Source organism: Sceloporus occidentalis, unplaced genomic scaffold, assembly GCF_023333645.1.
Source record: "Sceloporus occidentalis isolate IW3139 unplaced genomic scaffold, rSceOcc1.0.p SCAF_5, whole genome shotgun sequence".
Taxonomy (NCBI): domain Eukaryota; kingdom Metazoa; phylum Chordata; class Lepidosauria; order Squamata; family Phrynosomatidae; genus Sceloporus; species Sceloporus occidentalis.
In genome coordinates this window covers 104,101,952-104,120,960 of record NW_028316985.1, presented here as the reverse complement: position 1 = coordinate 104,120,960, position 19,009 = coordinate 104,101,952, and the positions used below count along the sequence as shown (strand labels likewise).

Here is a 19,009-nt window from a genome sequence, read left to right as displayed (position 1 = left end):
AGCCACCTTGAGTTCTTTTTTGGGAGAAAGGCAGAATAGAAAATAAATAAATAAATAAATAAATAAATAAATAAATAAATAAATAAATATAGAAAGAAAGAAAGAAAGAAAGAAAGAAAGAAAGAAAGAGCCTGCAGCATTTGTTTTCGAAGAAGCTGCTTTCCTTAATGTACTGTAGTGGGGTAAATCTGTGGAGTCTTGGGACATGTATACACCAGCCGAAAAAAATCCAGTTGAGGCCCAGGGTATTCTGACACACACACCAGTATGACTGCAAGCTTACTGAAGCTGCCTTGCTGTCCAGATGGTCAGCTGTGCTGACCACACATAGCACCTGTGCCTTCACCTCCTTGGGGCCACCACTGGCCCTGCTGCCATTGCCTCACTGGCCATAATAGTTCCCTGGAAGAAGACTTGCTAGCAATGTCACTTCCAGTGAGGTCAGAACAGGGCATCCAGTGATCATTGATTGAGATGCCAGGCATATCAACATCAGAGCTCTGCTGGGGGTTGGCTTGCCCAGGAAGACAGCAGCAGTAGAGGAACCAGAGCACTGGAAATGAAGAGTTTTTCCCTTCTGCACCAGTGGCTGGATTCAGCTGGTGGCAGATAGCACTGACCTTTTGAGGATAGTGACACTTGCCACTCACCCAAATCTGGCCCAATCCAGTTGTCAACACAAAGCAACAGCCAGGAAAACACTGCATTTTCCAGAAAACTTACCTGCCAAAAGAACCAGATTCACCAGGGAACTAGCCTTGCATTATATAAACAGATCAGAGTGCATACAAGGTGAAGTCCAGGGCTTTTGGTCAGTGTAGATGAGCCGTCACTTTAATTTATAAAGTAATTCAATAACACCCAGTTGAAAAAGTGGGGGGTTTTTTAAGCATAAACTTTTTTTAATGTGTTTTATGAAACAGTTAAGGAAATAAGGGGCCTATATAGAGAAGGAGGCTGGAGAAATTTCACAAAAGTTAAGGACTTGGTGGATTATCAAGATTACTGAAAAACCAAAGAGACAATGGTGGAAGTAGCAGAAAAGCATATATTCATATGCATTAGCTGCCCACATCACTGACTATAGATAGATTGTTTATTTCACTACAGTTTCCTCACACAAGAAAGGTTTTCAAACAACAGAAAGACACATGACATGTTAAATAATATTCAGTGAAACCATGCAAAAGTTAAGAGTAACATGGAAATTTTGAAGCAATTCTCTCTTCAGAACTTAAATCTGAGGTTTTTAATACAAATCTTCATTATTGCTGCTGAGGAGAACTGGATAAGCTGTCCCTATGTACCGTCCGTGGCGGTAGACAACTATCTCCAGTTCATATTCCTCTATTCTCACTCTCTGCCGTGTAACTCTTTCATTTGACTGTAGAAAAATGATTGTGTAAAGTGCAAATTCAAACTCGGGGCTAACGCCAATAAAGGTGCTCCCCATAGGTTTTACAAGTCCCTTCCAACTGAACTGAAGGCTTAAAACTTGATCGTCTTCATCAGGCTGAAAACAAATACACAAAGCATTAGAAAATGAGAAAGAGAGCTTTTGACATAACAGAATAAAACCCAGAAGCCCTTGAAGGGCAAAGAAAGTACTCAGAAGAGGCACCTTTTCCAAAACCTTTGGAAAACCTTTGGCCTGAGTATTCAAATGGAAAAAGAGATAGAATAGTGGCTGAGAGCTGCCCATGAAGTGGAAAGTTGGTGTGAATTACAAGGCACTCCTCAACTTTCTGAAATTGGTTTGTTCCTTCATTGTGTGGGTTTGCAAACATCCATCAGTTGATTTCACTTGAGACAGAAGACAATGGGAGTAAGCCAAGTGAATACCACAAATAGTCAGAGGGGTGAGAGTACTTTTTGAACAGCAATTCTACAATCCTGAACTGAAGTCTCCCATCCAACTCCCACAATCCACATTTATTTTAGCTTCAGCCCCCTGCACCTTGCTATTCTTGCTTGGTAGAAATTAGGGGGTGGGGGGCTGCAGGTGTGTGTTCAGCTGTTTGTCTGTATAGTGAAACACACTGTAACAGGCATCTGCAGGGACCTCTGAGAGTCCTCCAGATGTGCCTGCAGATACTGGGAAAATAGCTGCTGCTCTCTTCATCCTGCTCACCACCAAACAAGAAATGCCAAGGTTTTGGGGCTGCAGCTGAGCAAAAATGGACTACGGAGGGAGTCATTGTCTGGTCATCAAAGAATTCCAAACTCAAAAATTACCAAAAAGAAGTGAATTGCAATGGCTAACTGACTCACACCATCATAATTCAACAAGGGGCTCAACTGACTACCCCTTTGGAGCAGCCTGTAGTCGCCTCTTTCCTTGCCAGATCAGGGCCATGCTAACTACACACTACCCCAATCTGGCCTTTGCGCAACACAAAAATAGGCTGCAAAAAGCAGCTTCTTTTTGTGCCATGGAAAGGGTGCCTAGCAATGTGGGGGCAGAGTTGGGGTGGCCAGCATGTAGTCACCACATCTGCCCGCACGCTGGCGCTTTATGCCAGTCTGTACAGGGCCCAAGTCTCCTGAGTGTGGTTTGTTTCCTAATGAACAGAGATCCAGCAGGACTGGGAAAAGGGTTTCCACTGCCTTAGGTGAAGGACATCCTGGGAACATCATCTCCACTCCATTCTCATATATCAGTGATGCTAGAAGGTACATCTGGCTTGAACACTGATGACCAGACATCCTCCTGTGCCACACCTGAGAACAGCAGGCTACCTAAGGGGCACCGGACAGTATGTGCACACCTATCCTTCCCTCCTACACCTCACTGGCACTCTCCATGCCACCCAGAGTCTGCAACCTGAAGCAGCAGCCTTCTTCTGTCTAATGGAAGGTCTGGCCATCAGGTTCAGAAGCATGAATGAAAGGACTCTACAATATAAACTTGTTTGGAGTGTATGTATTGGCTATTTTCTTACCCGACTTTTGTTTTTCCTGGCCACGTAGCCCTTGTAGTCAATGTGGTTAAGCTTTTCTTGGAGGTAAAACTGTACCCAGTTATGCAACCCCAGGATCTCATGCCCTTGTTTAGTTTCTCCAACGAACACATGCTCAAAGCCACAGGAGTCAGGTCTATTGGAAAAAAGTTTTGAAAACATAATATTATGGAATCACTAATAATATGTGTACTGTGGAATCACATAAAATTTAAAAAAAACATAAATTAAGATCATGCCAATTCCTCATGGTACAACATTAAGACATAATGGGGTGCATTCAGGCTGATTAAAAAGACCAGAAAGTCCCAGATTTTATTTGTGTTCTTTCTAATTTTATCTTGGAGATCCATACATATTTTGCTTATCACAGAATATTTTCTGTCATCTCCCAGTATAATCAGAAATTATTTATACCAGCTCCCCGAGTTAGTTTATTTTAACCTAATATAAAATCGAAAACAACAGAAACAAAATTGGATTTTACAATCAGTCTAGATGCATGCAGTGATAAAACCTCAAGCAACTTTTGAGAAGATAAAAAATGGTAGGTAAGAGAAGATTTCAAGTAATTTCTTTTCTGCCACATACAACAGGATTGTTGTTGTTGTAAGTCTTCAAGTCATTTCCAACTTATGGCAACCCTAAGGTAAACCTGTCATGGGATTTTCTTGGCAAGATTTGTTCAGAGAAAATTTGCCTTTGCCTTCCTTCAAGGCTGAGAGTATGTGATGGGAAAACCTGGGGGAAATAGAGCAGATGCAGTAGGGGAAATGCAGCACAGAATAGGTAAAGATGTAGCACAGGGATACTTGGTTTCTCTGAATGAATTGACATCTCCAGGGCCAGATTGAACTACATCCAAGGGTATTAAAAGTCCTGGTAGAAGTAATCTCAGAGTCACTGTCAAATCAATAATCTTTGAGAATTCCTGGGCAACAGGAGAGGTCCTGCAAGAGGGCAAATGTTGCCCCCATCTTCAAAAAAGGGAAGAAAAGAGGATCCAAATAATTACTACCCAGTCAGCCTAACATCAATACCAGGAAAGATTCTAGAGCAGATCATTAAACAGATGGTCTGTCAGCCCTTAGAAAGCAATGCTGTGATCACTAGAAGTCAGCATGGGCTTCTCAAAAACAAGCCATGTCAAACTAATCTCCTCTCTCTCTCTCTCTCTCTCTGATAAAATTACCAACTTGCTGTATAGAAGGTCCTTCATGACATCCTTGCCAAAAAAAAAAAAGCTAGTAAAATGTGGGGTAGACAATGCAGCTGTTAGGTGGATTTGTAATTGGTTGACTGACCAAACCCAAAGGGTGCCTCCTCATCCTGGAGAGAAGTGACCAGTGGAGTGTCACAATGCTCTGTCCTGGGCCCAGTGTTAGGAGCTTATTGCTTGGCATTTTAAATCGGTTCCAGCCTCCTGGGCTGCAGTTGGAATGTGGGATGGAGGTAGTGATTATCACACACTAAATTGCTGCACTCTGCCAGCATTTTTTAGAAGTCAGAAAGTTTTCTAACTTCTAAAAAGTGCTGGTGGAGGTCAGCTTGGACCTGCCTGGGATCCGGGCTGATGGAGGCCAGTGATTAGGCAGCGAATTAGCATGCGATAATCCCCGCCTCCATCCCGCATCCCGGCTGCAGCCTGGGAGGCTGGAGCCAATTTAAAACACCAAGCGATAAGCTCCTTATTCAATATCTCTATTAATTACTTGATCAGGGAATGGCTTTTTCCTGAAACCATCCATCGCAGGCTCACTTGGTGAGAACCCAAAACAGATCTGTCTCAGCAGCTACTCCCATCATATAGAACTCCCTTCCACAGGAGGCTAGGCTATCCCCGTCTCTGCTTTTCTTTTGCCAGCAGGCAAATATGTTTTTGTTCAAGCAGGTTTTTAATATATTTTCATGTCAGGGAGTTTTCATATCTGGTGTACATTCCTGTTAGGTTTCTTAACTTTTTGTGTTTTATGTAACTTTATACTGATTTTATCTAGATTATTTTATTTGATTTTTTAATTATTGTAAAATTTTTAAATAATTTTGTCTGTGAGCTGCCTTGGGTCCCTTTCTAGGAGAAAAGTGGCATTAATTAATTAATTAATTAATTATTCTAGACAGTAATTACAACAATGACAAAACTATAATTCAAGAGCAGGTTTTGGGGCCAAAGTTATGGATTTTTATATAATCTATAAATCAAGGGTAAAAGTTTGGGGTATGTAACAAAGAATGCAAAGTATGAAGGTAAGGAAAATGATGCCAAAGCACACTCCTATTTTTCCACCCAGACATTCAAAAAGGCCAGAAGTGGCACCACAGTGGAAAAAATTGAGAAGCGTGGTGCTTCTTTTAGTTTTTTCAAGGATGGAGAGCATTTCCCTTTTTCCACTCTATTCAGAGAAGGTGGTGGTTCCTTTTCGATAACAGTTAATGTACAGTATAACAGTACTTAGATTGACCCATTGAAAGTCACTCCAGGTTTTGGGGGTCAATTTTGTGACTAAAATTTCTAGACTTATACATGCATACATATAGTAAATAAATGATAATAATAGTATGTATGCATTCCATATTACACTCTAACATATAGGATATGTTTCTTTTTTTAAAAAAATGTACCCTTTTCTTCCTTCCCTGCAATAGAGGTGAAACCAAATATCATAGAGCTGAGACTTGAAATTCTTCAGATCTGGATTTGACCAGTTTTTTCCAACTAAATACCGATGAGCAATCTAGAAAAAAATAAAGAAAAATAAATTTAGTTCACAATTTAAAATCTATCAAATATGTCACAAATCTAAAAAAGGGAGCTAAAAAGACTGCTCTTCATAAATCTGATTCTTGTTGGCAAGAGCCAAGCATTTGACCATTTTTTCTTCTTGATGCTTGAAAGTCATCAGTACTTATCAACATTTCTGAACAGAAAACAAGTTTCCTGCCCAGAGAACAACATTGTCTGTGCAGAAATATTATGTTCTGTGCAGAAATATGTTTTTCCATATGGTATACACTTTTCCACGTAGGAAACTTGTTTTCCATGCAGAAAATACTGTTTTCAGTGAAAAAAAACTTATTTTTAATGCAGGAAGTCCCATTTTCTGTGTAAAAAAACCCACATGTATTTTTCACATGAAATAAGTCCCAAATTGTGAAAATTCTCATTTGTCTAGGATTTTCTCCATCGCCTTTTGAGAAACTTGGGGGGTCATGAGTGTTTTACCATTTTTCAAATGTTTTCAAATAGTTTTTCCCCCCAATCCTACTCACTTTCATAACTTCAGTTTCTAAAACTGCATCAAGAAAACGGTTATTTTCTGCTCTTTCCTCTGAAGTCACCAGCTCAGCCATGCCAGTTGATGTCTCGTAATTGTCCAACAGTGAAATAAAGGCTATAAAAATAAGATAATAATTAAATGTACTCAACAGATAGAAGGAAAAATAGATCTCATTTACTATCCTTACTATGTGGATACTGTGTTGAACCCACCTTCAAAACAGCTTCAAACAGCTTCATTTATATACCACTTCATACTGAACAAACAGTGTCTAAGCGGTTTACAACTGTAAGCTAATTGCCCCCAACAATCTGGGTACCCAATTTAGCAACCTCAGAAGGATGCAAGCCTGAGTCAAGCTTGAGCCTTTTTGCTGGCATTGAACTCACAACCTCATGGTTTTGAGTGAGTGGCTGCAGTACAGGCATTTAACCACTGCACCACCAGGGCTCCTCAAATAGGAACTGCCCCTCTTCAGAGTTGTGCCTTTCGAGGAAAGAAAAGTGATGATGGAGAGGGTAGGACTGCTTCTTTTATGCTGACTCAAACTAGATAAGTAACACCTGAAAAGGGCCTCTGTTTCTTTCCAATGCTCCTTTCTCCTGCTCCCAGCTCTCTTCCTACCAAAGTAAAGTGTGCAAGGATGGATAAATTGTTCTTACCAGGTAAGTTTAGAAGACTGAACTGTTCATTTACATGAACAAAGGAGATGAAGTTGATCACACTAGAGTTAGCAACCTTTGCATACTTACGCCCACTAACTTCTAATTTGCATGTTTGCAGAATTCATCATTACTTTTCCATTCCCTTTCTCTTCTGTCTTCTCTAGGTCATTTTTAATCTTCTTTCCTTCTCTTTCAGCTACAGAGTTTAAACTGTTAAAACTCTCTTGTCATTTCATTATGACAAGTTTTTGTAAGTAAAGCTGTTTTTTATATATTTCACAAATAAGACTAAACCTTCTTAGACTCTTTCCACATGGACCAAATAAAACGTCCTCCCCCCAATCTCATGGTGATCAGTCCAGATGATGTAGACCTAATCCCCGGTTCTGATGCAAACTATCCAGACAATTTACAGCCAGTTTGGCATCAAACCCAAGATATAATACCATTATAACATTTGTTAAGAATCATCTTTTGCTCTGGATATTCCTGGAGGAATGATGTTGCCTAAATCCAAAGACAATACATAATCATATGAATTAGCTATATGAACCAGATGTGATGAAATGGCAAAGGGCACCCTCATGAGGGTGGGACTAAGATAGTATTGAAATGTTTGCAGTGTGCCAGAAAACCATTATCTCTGTTCAACTTACTGTTGATGGACTGGAATCTATGGATACATTGCAATTCTGCTATTTCAGCTGACATTCTCATAGGCAACAGGCTCATATAAGTCTGTCTCTGGACTTTCCACTCCAACCAATGCATCTGAGAAAGCAGGCTCAATTCTACAAAAGCTCATGCTAACAGCTTCTTTCTTTCAGTTAGTCTCAAAGGTGCTACTAGATCTGTTTGCATATCTGTTAACCATTGATACATCAACAATTCACCTCGTTCTTCACCCTTGAGGCAAAGTTATATAACAACTTCAACTTGGATGTCTGGTACTTAGATGTCTAGCACTTTAAATCTGCCATGGCTTTCCCCAAAGAATCCTAATAACTGTAGTTTACAAAGAGCTAAGCAAGGATGCAATTCTTCATTAATTTCATTCTTGAAGGAAGCAATCAGTTATTGTAGCATCTTTTTTTTTTCTGCTACAAAAAGGGTTTTGAAAACTGAAGACATTTTGCAATCCTAGGCTTATTCTACACAAAATTTCCATGTTACTTTTTGTTATTGCACAGAAAATGCTATACAGTTCTTATTCTGTGCAAAATTTGCACATGAGGGTTTGTTGTTTTGTTTTTGCATGGGAACACCATTGTCTGATACAGGAAACAACATATTCTGCACAAAAATTTATACTTCTAATGATTTTATGATGTTATGGACAGAAAATGTTGTTTCCTATGTAGAGAATGCTATTTTCTTTTGGGGGGAGGGTTGCAAATTTTCTATAGAATTAATGCCAAACTGAAGATTCTTTTTAGTCCAGGAATCTCCTTGTCAGGGTTTCCCAACACTCAAGAAACATTTTTTACCCATTTTGTTTTCTAAACAATAGATTTACCGCCACCTTACTCCTTTAGGTCTGGAATTTCTGTTAATACAAAAAAGCAATAAATATATCCCTCCTAGACAAGGAAAGATATACAATTTAACCTCAAGAAGACATCCATACCTGAATAGGTTTCTGTGTTCTTCAAACGTTGCTCATTTACATTGTGAAACAGGGGTTCAGACGCACTGTCTCTGGCAACATTACTGCCCTGCTGAACAAAGCCAGCTTTCCCCTAGTAAGAAAACAAGGAGCCATTACAGATGTAGAACTGGCTGAATTAACACCATATTGGAGTCTGAGAAAAGGAAAGTTAGTTCTGAAAAAGTAAATACCTGGGAAGGGGCTTGTAACTGGAACATAATTTAGTATAATTATATGGAGTATAATTTAGTTTAATTCAAGGGTAGGCAAGCTGGTGTCTTCCATTGATTACTCCAATAAGCTCTAGCCAGCATGACCATTGGTTAGAAACTATGGACACTGTAATCTAAGACACTTGAAGGGCCCAAGCTTATTTCCCCTTGCTTTGTTTACTATATTCATGGAAATCCATTAAACTTGTTTTCTAAGCATTTTATGTTATTTAGAATATTTATACCCTGCTTTTCAGCCCAAAGGCTACATTATACCATCAGACAGCTCCAGTTGCCCATGGGAAGTAATGCGGTGAGTCACCAGAATGAGTTGATTTGCAGAATACGTTTCGCACCCCACATTTCTAAATAAATTCCTGGCAATGTCCTATGCAGAAATATAAATGATGTCTTAGTTGGGGCAAGGATGGGTACCTCCTGGACTCATTGCCTCCTCTTTCCAATCATGACTAGCAGAAGAATGTGAATACAACCTTCTGCTACAGCATGGTGGGGATCATATGTCCTTCCATCTGGCATAGGATTTTTTTACTTTGTTAGACTTCAGCACACAGGATTTTATGATGGCTAGGACTCATGGAAGCTGCAGGCCAACAAGATATGGAGGGACACACTTTCTGCCAAATCCCTATACTAGGTGGGTGATTTCATTTTTGGGGTCATCCACCGCATTTTCAATTCTTTTCTTTCTTCAGTTAAAATCAACCGCAATTAACAGGTTCAAATTATGTGAAAACCTCATTAATCTAAACTGAAAACAAAAGTTTCTGAATTCCTCCTTGCCATTGCATTAGTGGAAGGGGAAAAATATGTGGTCTTCAAACTCATTCTTGTCATGCTAAGCAGTGGTTTAGTGTGCTGTCCAGCATGGTGTAGTGGTCCCAGCAGTGGACTATGACTTTGGAGAACAGGGTTTGATTCCTCATTTGGCCATGCAAACCCACTGAGTGACATTGGGTGAGTCACACCCTCCCAGACCCATGAAACCCCTGTGATAGGGTCCTTTAGGGTCACCATAAATAGAAAACAGCTTAAAGGCACACAACAACAACAACCCAACATGGAAAGTGACTGGCAGATTATCAGGTTGTGAGATGAATGCGTGAGTTCTGACTTAAACACAGAGCTGAAGAACCAAAGAACCAAGGAATAGGGCCTTAAAACAAGCTAAAGAACCAAACAAGATGGTTCCACGCAGAGCATTGATGTGAAGGAGGGATTTGGCAGCCAAGGCGGAGACTGCCAAGGAATTTGGAAGTTGAAGCGAGGTGCTGTTCAGGTGTGACAAACAACAAAAGATGGCTAGGGGGAGGATTACTACTCCTGAGCTGCAAACTGACAGGACAATGGACTGCTTTGAACAGCATGCACCACTTCAAACAGTATGTTTTCTCCAGAAAGAAGAAGTTGAGTAATGGGCTGCAATATTACAAAACTCCAGCAACCAAAAAGCCAGAGAGAGAAGAAAAGTATAAAGACCCTTGGCTTTCACCCTAATTTTGTTGGCATCAACCGCATGGCACCAATGTCATCAGTTGTCAGAGGACAACTGATCACTGTTCGGTGGAAGGAAAGAGTGTGTGTGAGTACTGAATGAATGTGTGAATGAATGAAAGAGATCTCGATACTGAATGTTTGCATTGTTTTTGTGATTTAATAAATGTTACATGCATAGTGGCTAAAACCGAATTTGGTGTCTCAGTCATCTGTGACAACCCTGCTTTGAAACAATCCACAGAAAGAGAAACTTTCATTACATGCTTTCAGGTTAAACAGGTTGCCCTTACCAACTGGGGCATAACAAGGTCAGTTTGACTGCTAATGTACCTTTTTCACATATAGTTTCCTGTAAAGCAACTTTCTTCAGCCTGGTATCTTGCAGATGGTTTTAGCTCCCAGCACTCTTGACCATTAACCACAGAAAGAGATTATTTATATTAAAGTTTAAACACCTGGAAGACATTTATTTGGAATAGGCTGCTTTAAAGGATACCGCTTTTAAAAAAAAATCCATGTCAGAATGGATTTTCATAATGACTTGTAGTTCCATCTCACAGTTAAGCAATGCAATTGATACCTGTAAGGAAACAGTGTAGTCTTTTCCAGGCACGAAGCGGTTAACATCTGCATCCCAAAGAGCATTGAACAACTTGGAAAGTTCATGATTTAAAGGATCGCTAGAAATAAACACAAGGAGATGTCAAGTGGGGCGGGGGGTGGGGTGGGCACAACCAGCTAAACTCTCAAACATACATCAGATATAGACTTACTCCATTAAAAAATGTAAATGTGAGAGCCTTATTAGGATTCTTAATATGCATGTAGCTTCATAACTAAGCTAGCCTGAAGGCAGCTAACCTTCCACTTTCTACCATCCCTGTAAACACAGAGAAGCTGAAGTGGTTGGGAATACATCTGTCCTCCCCCTACAATTATTGTCATTACTTAATAGGGCTTATATTTAAGGCAGTTCGTGGCTGCAAGAAGGCAATGGATCTTGGTTTGTGCTCTATACTGTGAAAGCAATCATACTCCACAGATGGAGTAAACAAGTGAGGAGTACAGTTCTCTAAGCCTGGCCCCCTCTTCCTGTACTCAGCAGTGGTGACACTTGGATTATGGAATACCAGACATCTTCACTGCCAGAGGTTGACAGTGTGGTCTTTCAGATGTCATCAGACTGCAGCGCTCACCAGTCTTAGCCTAGAAAATGGTGAAGAATGCTGGAAGTTGCAGTCTAACAACATTTGAAAGATCTGAAGCCCTGTTCAAGATATTTTTTAAAGATTACAAAACCTCGCTCCTTGATTTTTCTTTTTTAAATGGCAAATGCCAATGTAATTTGACAGTGTTAATGGAACATTTCTAGAGAGACCGCGGCTGCTTATATTTCCTGTGTGATAAACTGTTGCTGGCACTTCCTTCTTCAACGGTCATAAAGCAAGCCTCAGTTTTTCCATCTGAAAAGGATATCACATCATGTAAACATATTAATTTTATTAAACCTGTCCTTATGGCCAAACGTCCAACACTGCTGGTTTGTTTGTCAATTTAGGTGTCTTGTTAGGAATAAAGAAAACTGACTTGTCCCAAGTCAGACTATTGGTCCATCTAGCTCAGTATTGAAAGTGGTATAGGGATATAATTGTTCACAAATGTTGTTCCTGAAGGAAACTTTCGGTAATTTTAGAAATGTTTTTCCTACTGTGAAAAAGTCTTTGAAAACTGTGTAGTTTTGGAACACTATTCACAGACTCTGGATAAAAGGTGTGTGTGTATTTGTAAGAAATAAAATTTTCTGTGCAAACACAGCATAGTTGGCAGCATAGTCTCCAGGACAGGACCACCTTGGGTCCCAACCTTGGAGAAAGGCAGAACATAATTTAAACCAATAAATAAATTTCTGTATCAACAATGCCATTTTCCATGCAGAAAATGTTGTAGTTGAGCACTTACTGTGTATAAAATTTCACATTTTTGTGCAGAAAATAGCATTTATAGACAGGAAACAGCGTTTTTGACCCAGAAAATCTTTTTTTTTTTATCCCAGCACAAAGTATTAGTGATGATCACTTATGTGGTTTATTGTCATTTTCTTAGTGAACAACATTCACATGGTCAGGATAATCAAAAAGCACAATAATGAGCCTGGCCATCATTTTCATACATTTGCAGCACTGGACGCCAATCTTTGTCTAATGCAAGGCTGGGAACCATGAGACTCTCCATACATTGCTGAATTGCTACTCCTAGCATTCCTTTCCAATAACTACACTGAGTGGGACTGTTGAGATGTGCAGTCCCACAACAAAGAAGCAAGAACAATATGCTGTATAGTGGATTCCCACACAGAAATAATGAGGCCTCTTGTAAATTCACATTGACAGAAACACAGAATTATCTATTGTTTTTGCAAGCATGTTAGAAAGCTTGAGGATACAAACTGACGAAGGGGTGAGATGAGCTTGCTCCAGGAAAAGAATGATGTCTTAACAATAATCACACATGGCACCAATCTTGCATGAGATGCTCAAATTCATTTTCAAATGTCTCCTGTGAAAAGTCTCAAAACCTCTAAGACATGTTCAAGAAAGACTCTTTTAATCATAATATGGTGAGTTTGTAAAAAATATGCTGAGAACATTTGTTCTGTAACTCCGAGGCTTTATTCATGATGGTAACATGTTTTAAGTGAATACTTCTGCTCCAGAATACCAGCTCTACATAACATAGTCTGAATTTAGTTGAGACTCATTGAAATCAATGGACCTCGAGTTGCCAAAATTAGTTTGCCACACTGATTTCAGCAGGCCTACTCTAAGCATGATGATCCAAACTTCTACATCAAACCCACACAAAAAACAGATGATCAGCAATTCAAAATTATCTTCTGTCTTTATGACAGAGATCATTACTTGTCAGCTAAAGCTTGGAACTTCCTAGAATGGCACAAATCATTGACTGCATTTGTGTGTTTAGCTTACTTTCATTTCTTCTTTTCAAACAGTTAGAGAAGGGGGAATTCCACTATTCTTACAGAGCAAAGATGAGCAACTGCTAAACATCCAAGGGCTAGTTTTATGCTCTTGGTATCCTCCACAAAAGATTACTCCAAATGCCATTTTTTAAAAAATGGCCAAAAGCACAGTTTTTTTTTTTTTTTTTTTGGGGGGGGGGGAAGGATATTATATTAAACATTGCAAAAAGGGCTTGCAATTCACCCTCTTTTTTGAATCAGAAAAGACTGATCAGAGGAATCTGAAGGGATTGAAGGCCACAAAGACAAGACAGCCTTGGGGTGCATGGGGGTCCAGGGGGCCCACTTGGCCCACTCTTGTCCTGGAGCAAATAATGTTATTGTCTAATCAATACTGGGTCAGCAGCAAAGTCAAATAGTGATATATGGCCATGATTACCAATCTGTTTTATCATTTTTTTTCATAAATACGTTTCCTAAAACATGACATGTCAGGTTTCAGGGACCTAGTGGCTTCAATTACACCATACCACTTTGCCAAGGGTCCCAGCTAAATATCATAAAAAGATACCAAGAGCTAGCATCAAAACATGTATCTCTATCAAGGTAAAGGTTTTCCCTTGATGAGATTGTCTAGTCATATCCGGCTGTAGTGGGTGGGACTCATCTCCGTTACTATGCCAAGGGAGCCAGCATTGTCAGAGATGACTCTGTGGTCATGTTGCCAGCATGACTGAATGGAATGCTGTTACCTTCCCACCAAAGTGATGCCTATTTATCTACTTGCACTTTTACATGCTTTTGAACTGCTAGGTTGGCAGAAGCTGGGACTAGTGATGAGATTTCACTCCGTCATACAGCGTCTGGGCCTCGAACAGCCAACCTGCTGATTTTGCAACCTCTGAGACACCATGTCCCAGTTCACCACCACATAGGTACAACACTGAAAAGGTGGGTTTGGGAGACATACACCAGGAGATCTGTTGTAACTAACTCCACCACATAACTACAACATATCTCCTGCTGTGTGTCTCCCAAACCCACTTTTTCAGTGTTGTACCTATGTGGTTGTGAACTGGGACATGGTGTCTCAGAGGTTGCAAAATCAGCAGGTTGGAAGTTCGAGGTCCTCCAAACACACCTTTTAAGTGTGGCAGCCAACACTACCACCCATGAATATTTCCACCATGTTGGCAGAAGCAAGGGAAGCAACAGAGTTTCCAGCTAATTTCTTTTAGATGAATGTACTGTGACAGGCATCTTCAAGGACCTCTCAGGGGCCACTAGGAGGTCCTTAAGGATGAGATTAATGCTATGTGTCCAGTTGAAGAAAAATAGCCAGATGCATCACTGCTACTACTCCTGCTCTCTACCAAAAAGGTGGGTTTTTGAGGGGATTTGGGTTTTCTGAGCAGTTGGAACAAAATTCTGACATCCACAATAACCTCAAAAAGTCGGTTACCATGGTGTAAGTTGGCTGTATAGCATCATTATTCACTAACAGGATGCCAGTCTAAAGTATCCATTGGTTTCAATCTCATCTACATACATAAACAAAGAAGACAACAATAAATGATATTTCTGTCCATTGAAATCATTTTGCTTGCCAATGATTACAGAGGCAGTCTGTGAGCCACTTCCTCCCGCCTCCCTTACATCCCCTTTGCCAAACATTTGGTACTGAGACCAATATACTTCCAGCACTCTGCAGAGAACTGTGCTATTGTGGGCTCTAGTAACAATCCAAGATAAATTGAACCTGAAGCTGCATTCCTCCTCCCTTTCCCTGCCCTTATACACCTTATTAATTCTTTTAAACTTGAAAACTTGAGTCATCAGTTCAATCATAATCAAGATGCTTAGGATATGGGCCTGAAAAATCTGGTTGCTGGCCCCATATTTTTCTCCTTAACATTTATTGATCAGAGACAGAGTGCCTATGGACACCAGATTATCCTGGGTGAATGTCTGTTAACTGACCTATTCAATCTATTGATTGATTCTCCACAAATCTGACAATCCTTTGAAACTAGCAGGTTCAGTTCTGTCATCATGATAGGACACTTCGCCAATGATACAGTGAACAGATCAATCCAACAGGGTAATATATGGGCAAAACAGACTGGCTAGAAATGCCCCAGTGCTGGCGTCATGTCATGCAACCAAGCGCATGGTGAGGGGTATCATGGTGCTCCTTTGGTGCAGCATTTATACACAATGCACCAAAGAAACACTAAAAAGCAGCACGTGGCCCCAATCCAGTGCTGAAAGCCCCATAGTTGCAGCATCAAAAAACAATCAGTTCATACAGGAAAAAATATAATGGGGGACTTTACTTCCAGTTTTTCAATATGAGTGACTTTTTCTCAGTTTCAACTTTAAACTGTACAGTATTTCAAAAAACAGAGAGCTTGGAGCCTGTATTGTAAAACTAACAGAATAGCTTCATTCTTTGATTAAAAATCATTATTCATTCATAGCATGTAACCAATACATTATTTTTTAATCACTGACAAATATAAACAACACCCCTCACTTCCCCTCAAGTGATCTTCAAATAATGTGTAACACAAAAACACATAACACTATTAGCACTCATTACATAAAATCAGAGAATGGTAAGAGTTGGAAGGGGCCACATGGGCCATTGAGCCCAATGTCCTGCTCAATACGTTGACTCTTCCTTGATCCAAAGTAACTTGTTATATGTTACTTCCCAGTTCTGAGACCTCAAGAGTTCATCATGTGTTGAATTATGGCCCAACGCTTTAAACCACTCCTAAATTTTCTAATTAAATATCTAGAATAGCAGGTTCTTGAAGCCCCAGATGGCAAAGCATTTTCTGAATGATGGAATAGGCCGAATATTTGCATGCAATGGGAAATGGAATTTTCCCTGAGGGTTACTGGAACATGAAGGTCTGATTCCTACAAATCATGCAGCAAGTTACTTGGGGGGGGGGGGGGGAGTTCTACTGCTCTCTGCATAATGGCACTCTCTTAGTTATTTTACTAAATTCATTGTGTGTTGTAATATTTGCACAGCCGAGCAGGCACATTCATAAATCGAAACCACACACTAAAGCTTCAGTATTGCTTGGTTGTGCAAGTTCAGGAAAAACTTTCTTCCCCCTTCTTGCAAATTTATGGGGACAGTTTCTCTTGGGGAAACTTCCTGGTAGACTAGGAACACTAGAAGCTGGCTGGTGAGACTGACTTCAGCATAAGAGCTGAGTTTTGCCAGCCACAAAATTTGTATTGCAAATCCCCACTGTAGTTCTTTCGGGTGGGGTGATGATAGATTATTGACTCCTGGCTGTAACATGCTAATTCCACTCTTACTGACATACAACCTTTTCTAGCTTCAGATACATCCCTCTGGCTACAGCACTGCAGACATGCATACAAATCCTAAATACTCCTAATACATAAATATTTTCCTAGATAACTACCTTAATGATCAGTGGATTCAATGTTTAAAGTAAATAACAGTTTTAATCTCTCAGGCCAGTTCCGTTGACTTCCTTAGTAACTGCCACGATAGACAGTATTAGTGTGCAAATAGAACTGCGCTTGCCTGTGGACCAGAGAATCCATATTTCAGTTTAATTCAATATGTAGCAATTAAATAAACCTTCCATTTAGTCCATACAAGGCAAAGGCGGAGAATGCTTCTGCTGGCTACTGTTTCATCTTTGTCCTTTTGTATCTGCTAAATCTAAGACAATTTACTGCCACTTATTACAGGCAGAGCTATCTCTGAAACAGTGGTAGTTTCTCATTTTTACAGCCTCATTTGAGTTGCTGGAAAAAGGAAGAAAATACCATGGAATAAAACTGCACTTCACAGAGTGTTCTCCTGGGATTAAACTTCAATTCTCTCAAGTTTAACTTGTCTGGCATCAATAAAGCCAAAATATGCAATTTACTGTTACCTTTGAGCCATGTTGACCAAATGGTGTGGTTTCTTTTCCGTCACCCTAACCTCCAGCAAACTAACTACAAGCAAACAGAAAGTCCAGTTAAACTTTTGAAACTCTTCTTTAGCAGAGTTGTCCCTTTGCCACACCTACAACCAAGTCTCAAAGAGCTGTGTTTCAATAGGACAAGCAAAGCAGAAGGAGAAGGAAACGAAAGAAAAAGCAGAAGCAGAGGAGAGACAGATGGCACAAGAAGAGTGGAGCAGACAGTACTACCACTGTGTCTTAATCTAAAATATGTGCTTTATCACATGTACCCAGTGAATTGAAACAGAAACACATCAACAACCATCCACAGCTGGGGAGGGGAGGGGGGAATGTTGTCACATTCAAAGTGTTTCTTTAAAAAAATGGGGAAAGGGCAATTGTAACCTTTTTAGATTGTAACTTTTTCAGAGGGACTCAAAACATTAAGTTTTCATACCCAAAGCACAACTTCTTTCACTGAGAGCTGAATTCAAGCAATGTGCACTGGCTCCCTCCAACCAACTGATGGGGCTTCAGCTTGGCTTTGGGAATGGAGCCCCATCAGCCAGAGGAAGCCAGAGCCAGGCCCAGCACTTGGGTCATGCAGCCTTGAGGCTCTGTCCCAGGTGCTGGGCCTGGGGGCAGGGGGCTCTGAGACTCAAGCCCCAGCTCCCTCCAGCTGATAGGAGCCTCAGGCTCTGACCCCAGAGCCAAGCTGGGGCAGAGGTCTTGGTGGTGGAGGAGAGGGAGGGAGGGAAGGAAGGAAGGAAGGAAGGAAGGAAGGAAGGAAGGAAGGAAGAGGGGAGGAAGGGGAGGGAGAAAGAGAGAGGGGGGGGAGGAAGGAGGGAAGGAGGGGGAAAGGAGGGAAGGAAGGTCCCATTTCGTCCCATTACTCCTAATGGCTGCACCACCATTAGGAAAAATGAGTCTAGACCATCCACAGATTTTGGTATTCACTGGCAGATCTGGAATAGATCCCCCACGGAAACCGAGGGCCCAGTGTATTTGTAACTATACAGTGGGATTCTGGCCAATGTTAAAGAAAAGTAGCAAAAAAAAAAAGGAATCACACTAATCAAATGGAATAAAATTAGAAAACAAACACAGGCCCCAACTAAACATCCCCTCAGAAACCCTGAACTATGCTGTGGACCTACACTATGCTGGGCCATATACTACTACCCACCTCACATGGCCTTCCACTTTTCAAGGTGAGCAGGCAGGACTGGAAAAGGTCTAGCTACCCCCTAGCTGGACATCAAATGATTAAGTCAGTGGTGAGATGGGGGGAAGCGGTCTTCCAGCTGGTCTCTGTGCTTGTTTAAACATTGTGCATCTGGCTCAGGGAGAAGACGTTTCTCTAATCCTGCCTGTTCACCTTGAAGCATAGAATCCCAATATGAGGAATCTTTGGGGCTTCGGAGTAAGTCAGGAAGCAGGCCTTCAATGCAGTGCAGAAAGGAAGGATATACCACTCCCCACAGTGGCAGAAAAAGAGCATCCACACATGCATCATCCAAATGTCCCAGCCTGAAACCCAACTGTTTCAATGATTTCTTGAGGAAGAAAAAGACATATTTAAACAATTTATGTTGTTACTGTTAACTACCCTCGGATCGATCTTGAACCTTGGTGACCCTGTGGATAAGACATCTCCAAGGCTCCTTGTCCTCCACTGCTCTGCTTAGTTACTGCAAATTCATACCCATAATCTCCCTAATAAAGTCCATCCATCTAGCATGTGGCCTTTCTCTCTTTCTGCTTCCCTCCACCTTTCCTAGCATAATTGTTTTTTTCCAGT

At 40.6% G+C, this 19,009-nt stretch overlaps 1 protein-coding gene across 1 annotated transcript; it reads right to left on the bottom strand.

The window, feature by feature from the left end:
* Nucleotides 1-1,082: 1,082 nt before the first annotated feature.
* On the bottom strand, nucleotides 1,083-17,379 carry LOC149312617 (poly(U)-specific endoribonuclease-A-like). Its single transcript, XM_089526930.1, has 7 exons — nucleotides 17,197-17,379; nucleotides 10,862-10,961; nucleotides 8,531-8,642; nucleotides 6,231-6,352; nucleotides 5,583-5,695; nucleotides 2,943-3,096; nucleotides 1,083-1,513 (listed from the first exon to the last, which is right to left on the bottom strand). The coding sequence occupies exons 1-7, from the start codon at nucleotides 17,205-17,207 to the stop codon at nucleotides 1,250-1,252; spliced, it is 876 nt and encodes a 291-aa protein (XP_089383056.1). The 5' UTR covers nucleotides 17,208-17,379; the 3' UTR covers nucleotides 1,083-1,249.
* Nucleotides 17,380-19,009: the final 1,630 nt, after the last annotated feature.

Bases quoted from the DNA above. Each gene is read 5' to 3' on its own strand.
- LOC149312617 (XM_089526930.1), bottom strand. The intron at 5,696-6,230 runs GTGAGTAGGATT...ATTTTTTTCTAG, and splicing joins TAGAAACTGAAGTTATGAAA to ATTGCTCATCGGTATTTAGT. The intron at 1,514-2,942 runs GTAAGAAAATAG...ATTTGTTTTCAG, and splicing joins CCAGGAAAAACAAAAGTCGG to CCTGATGAAGACGATCAAGT.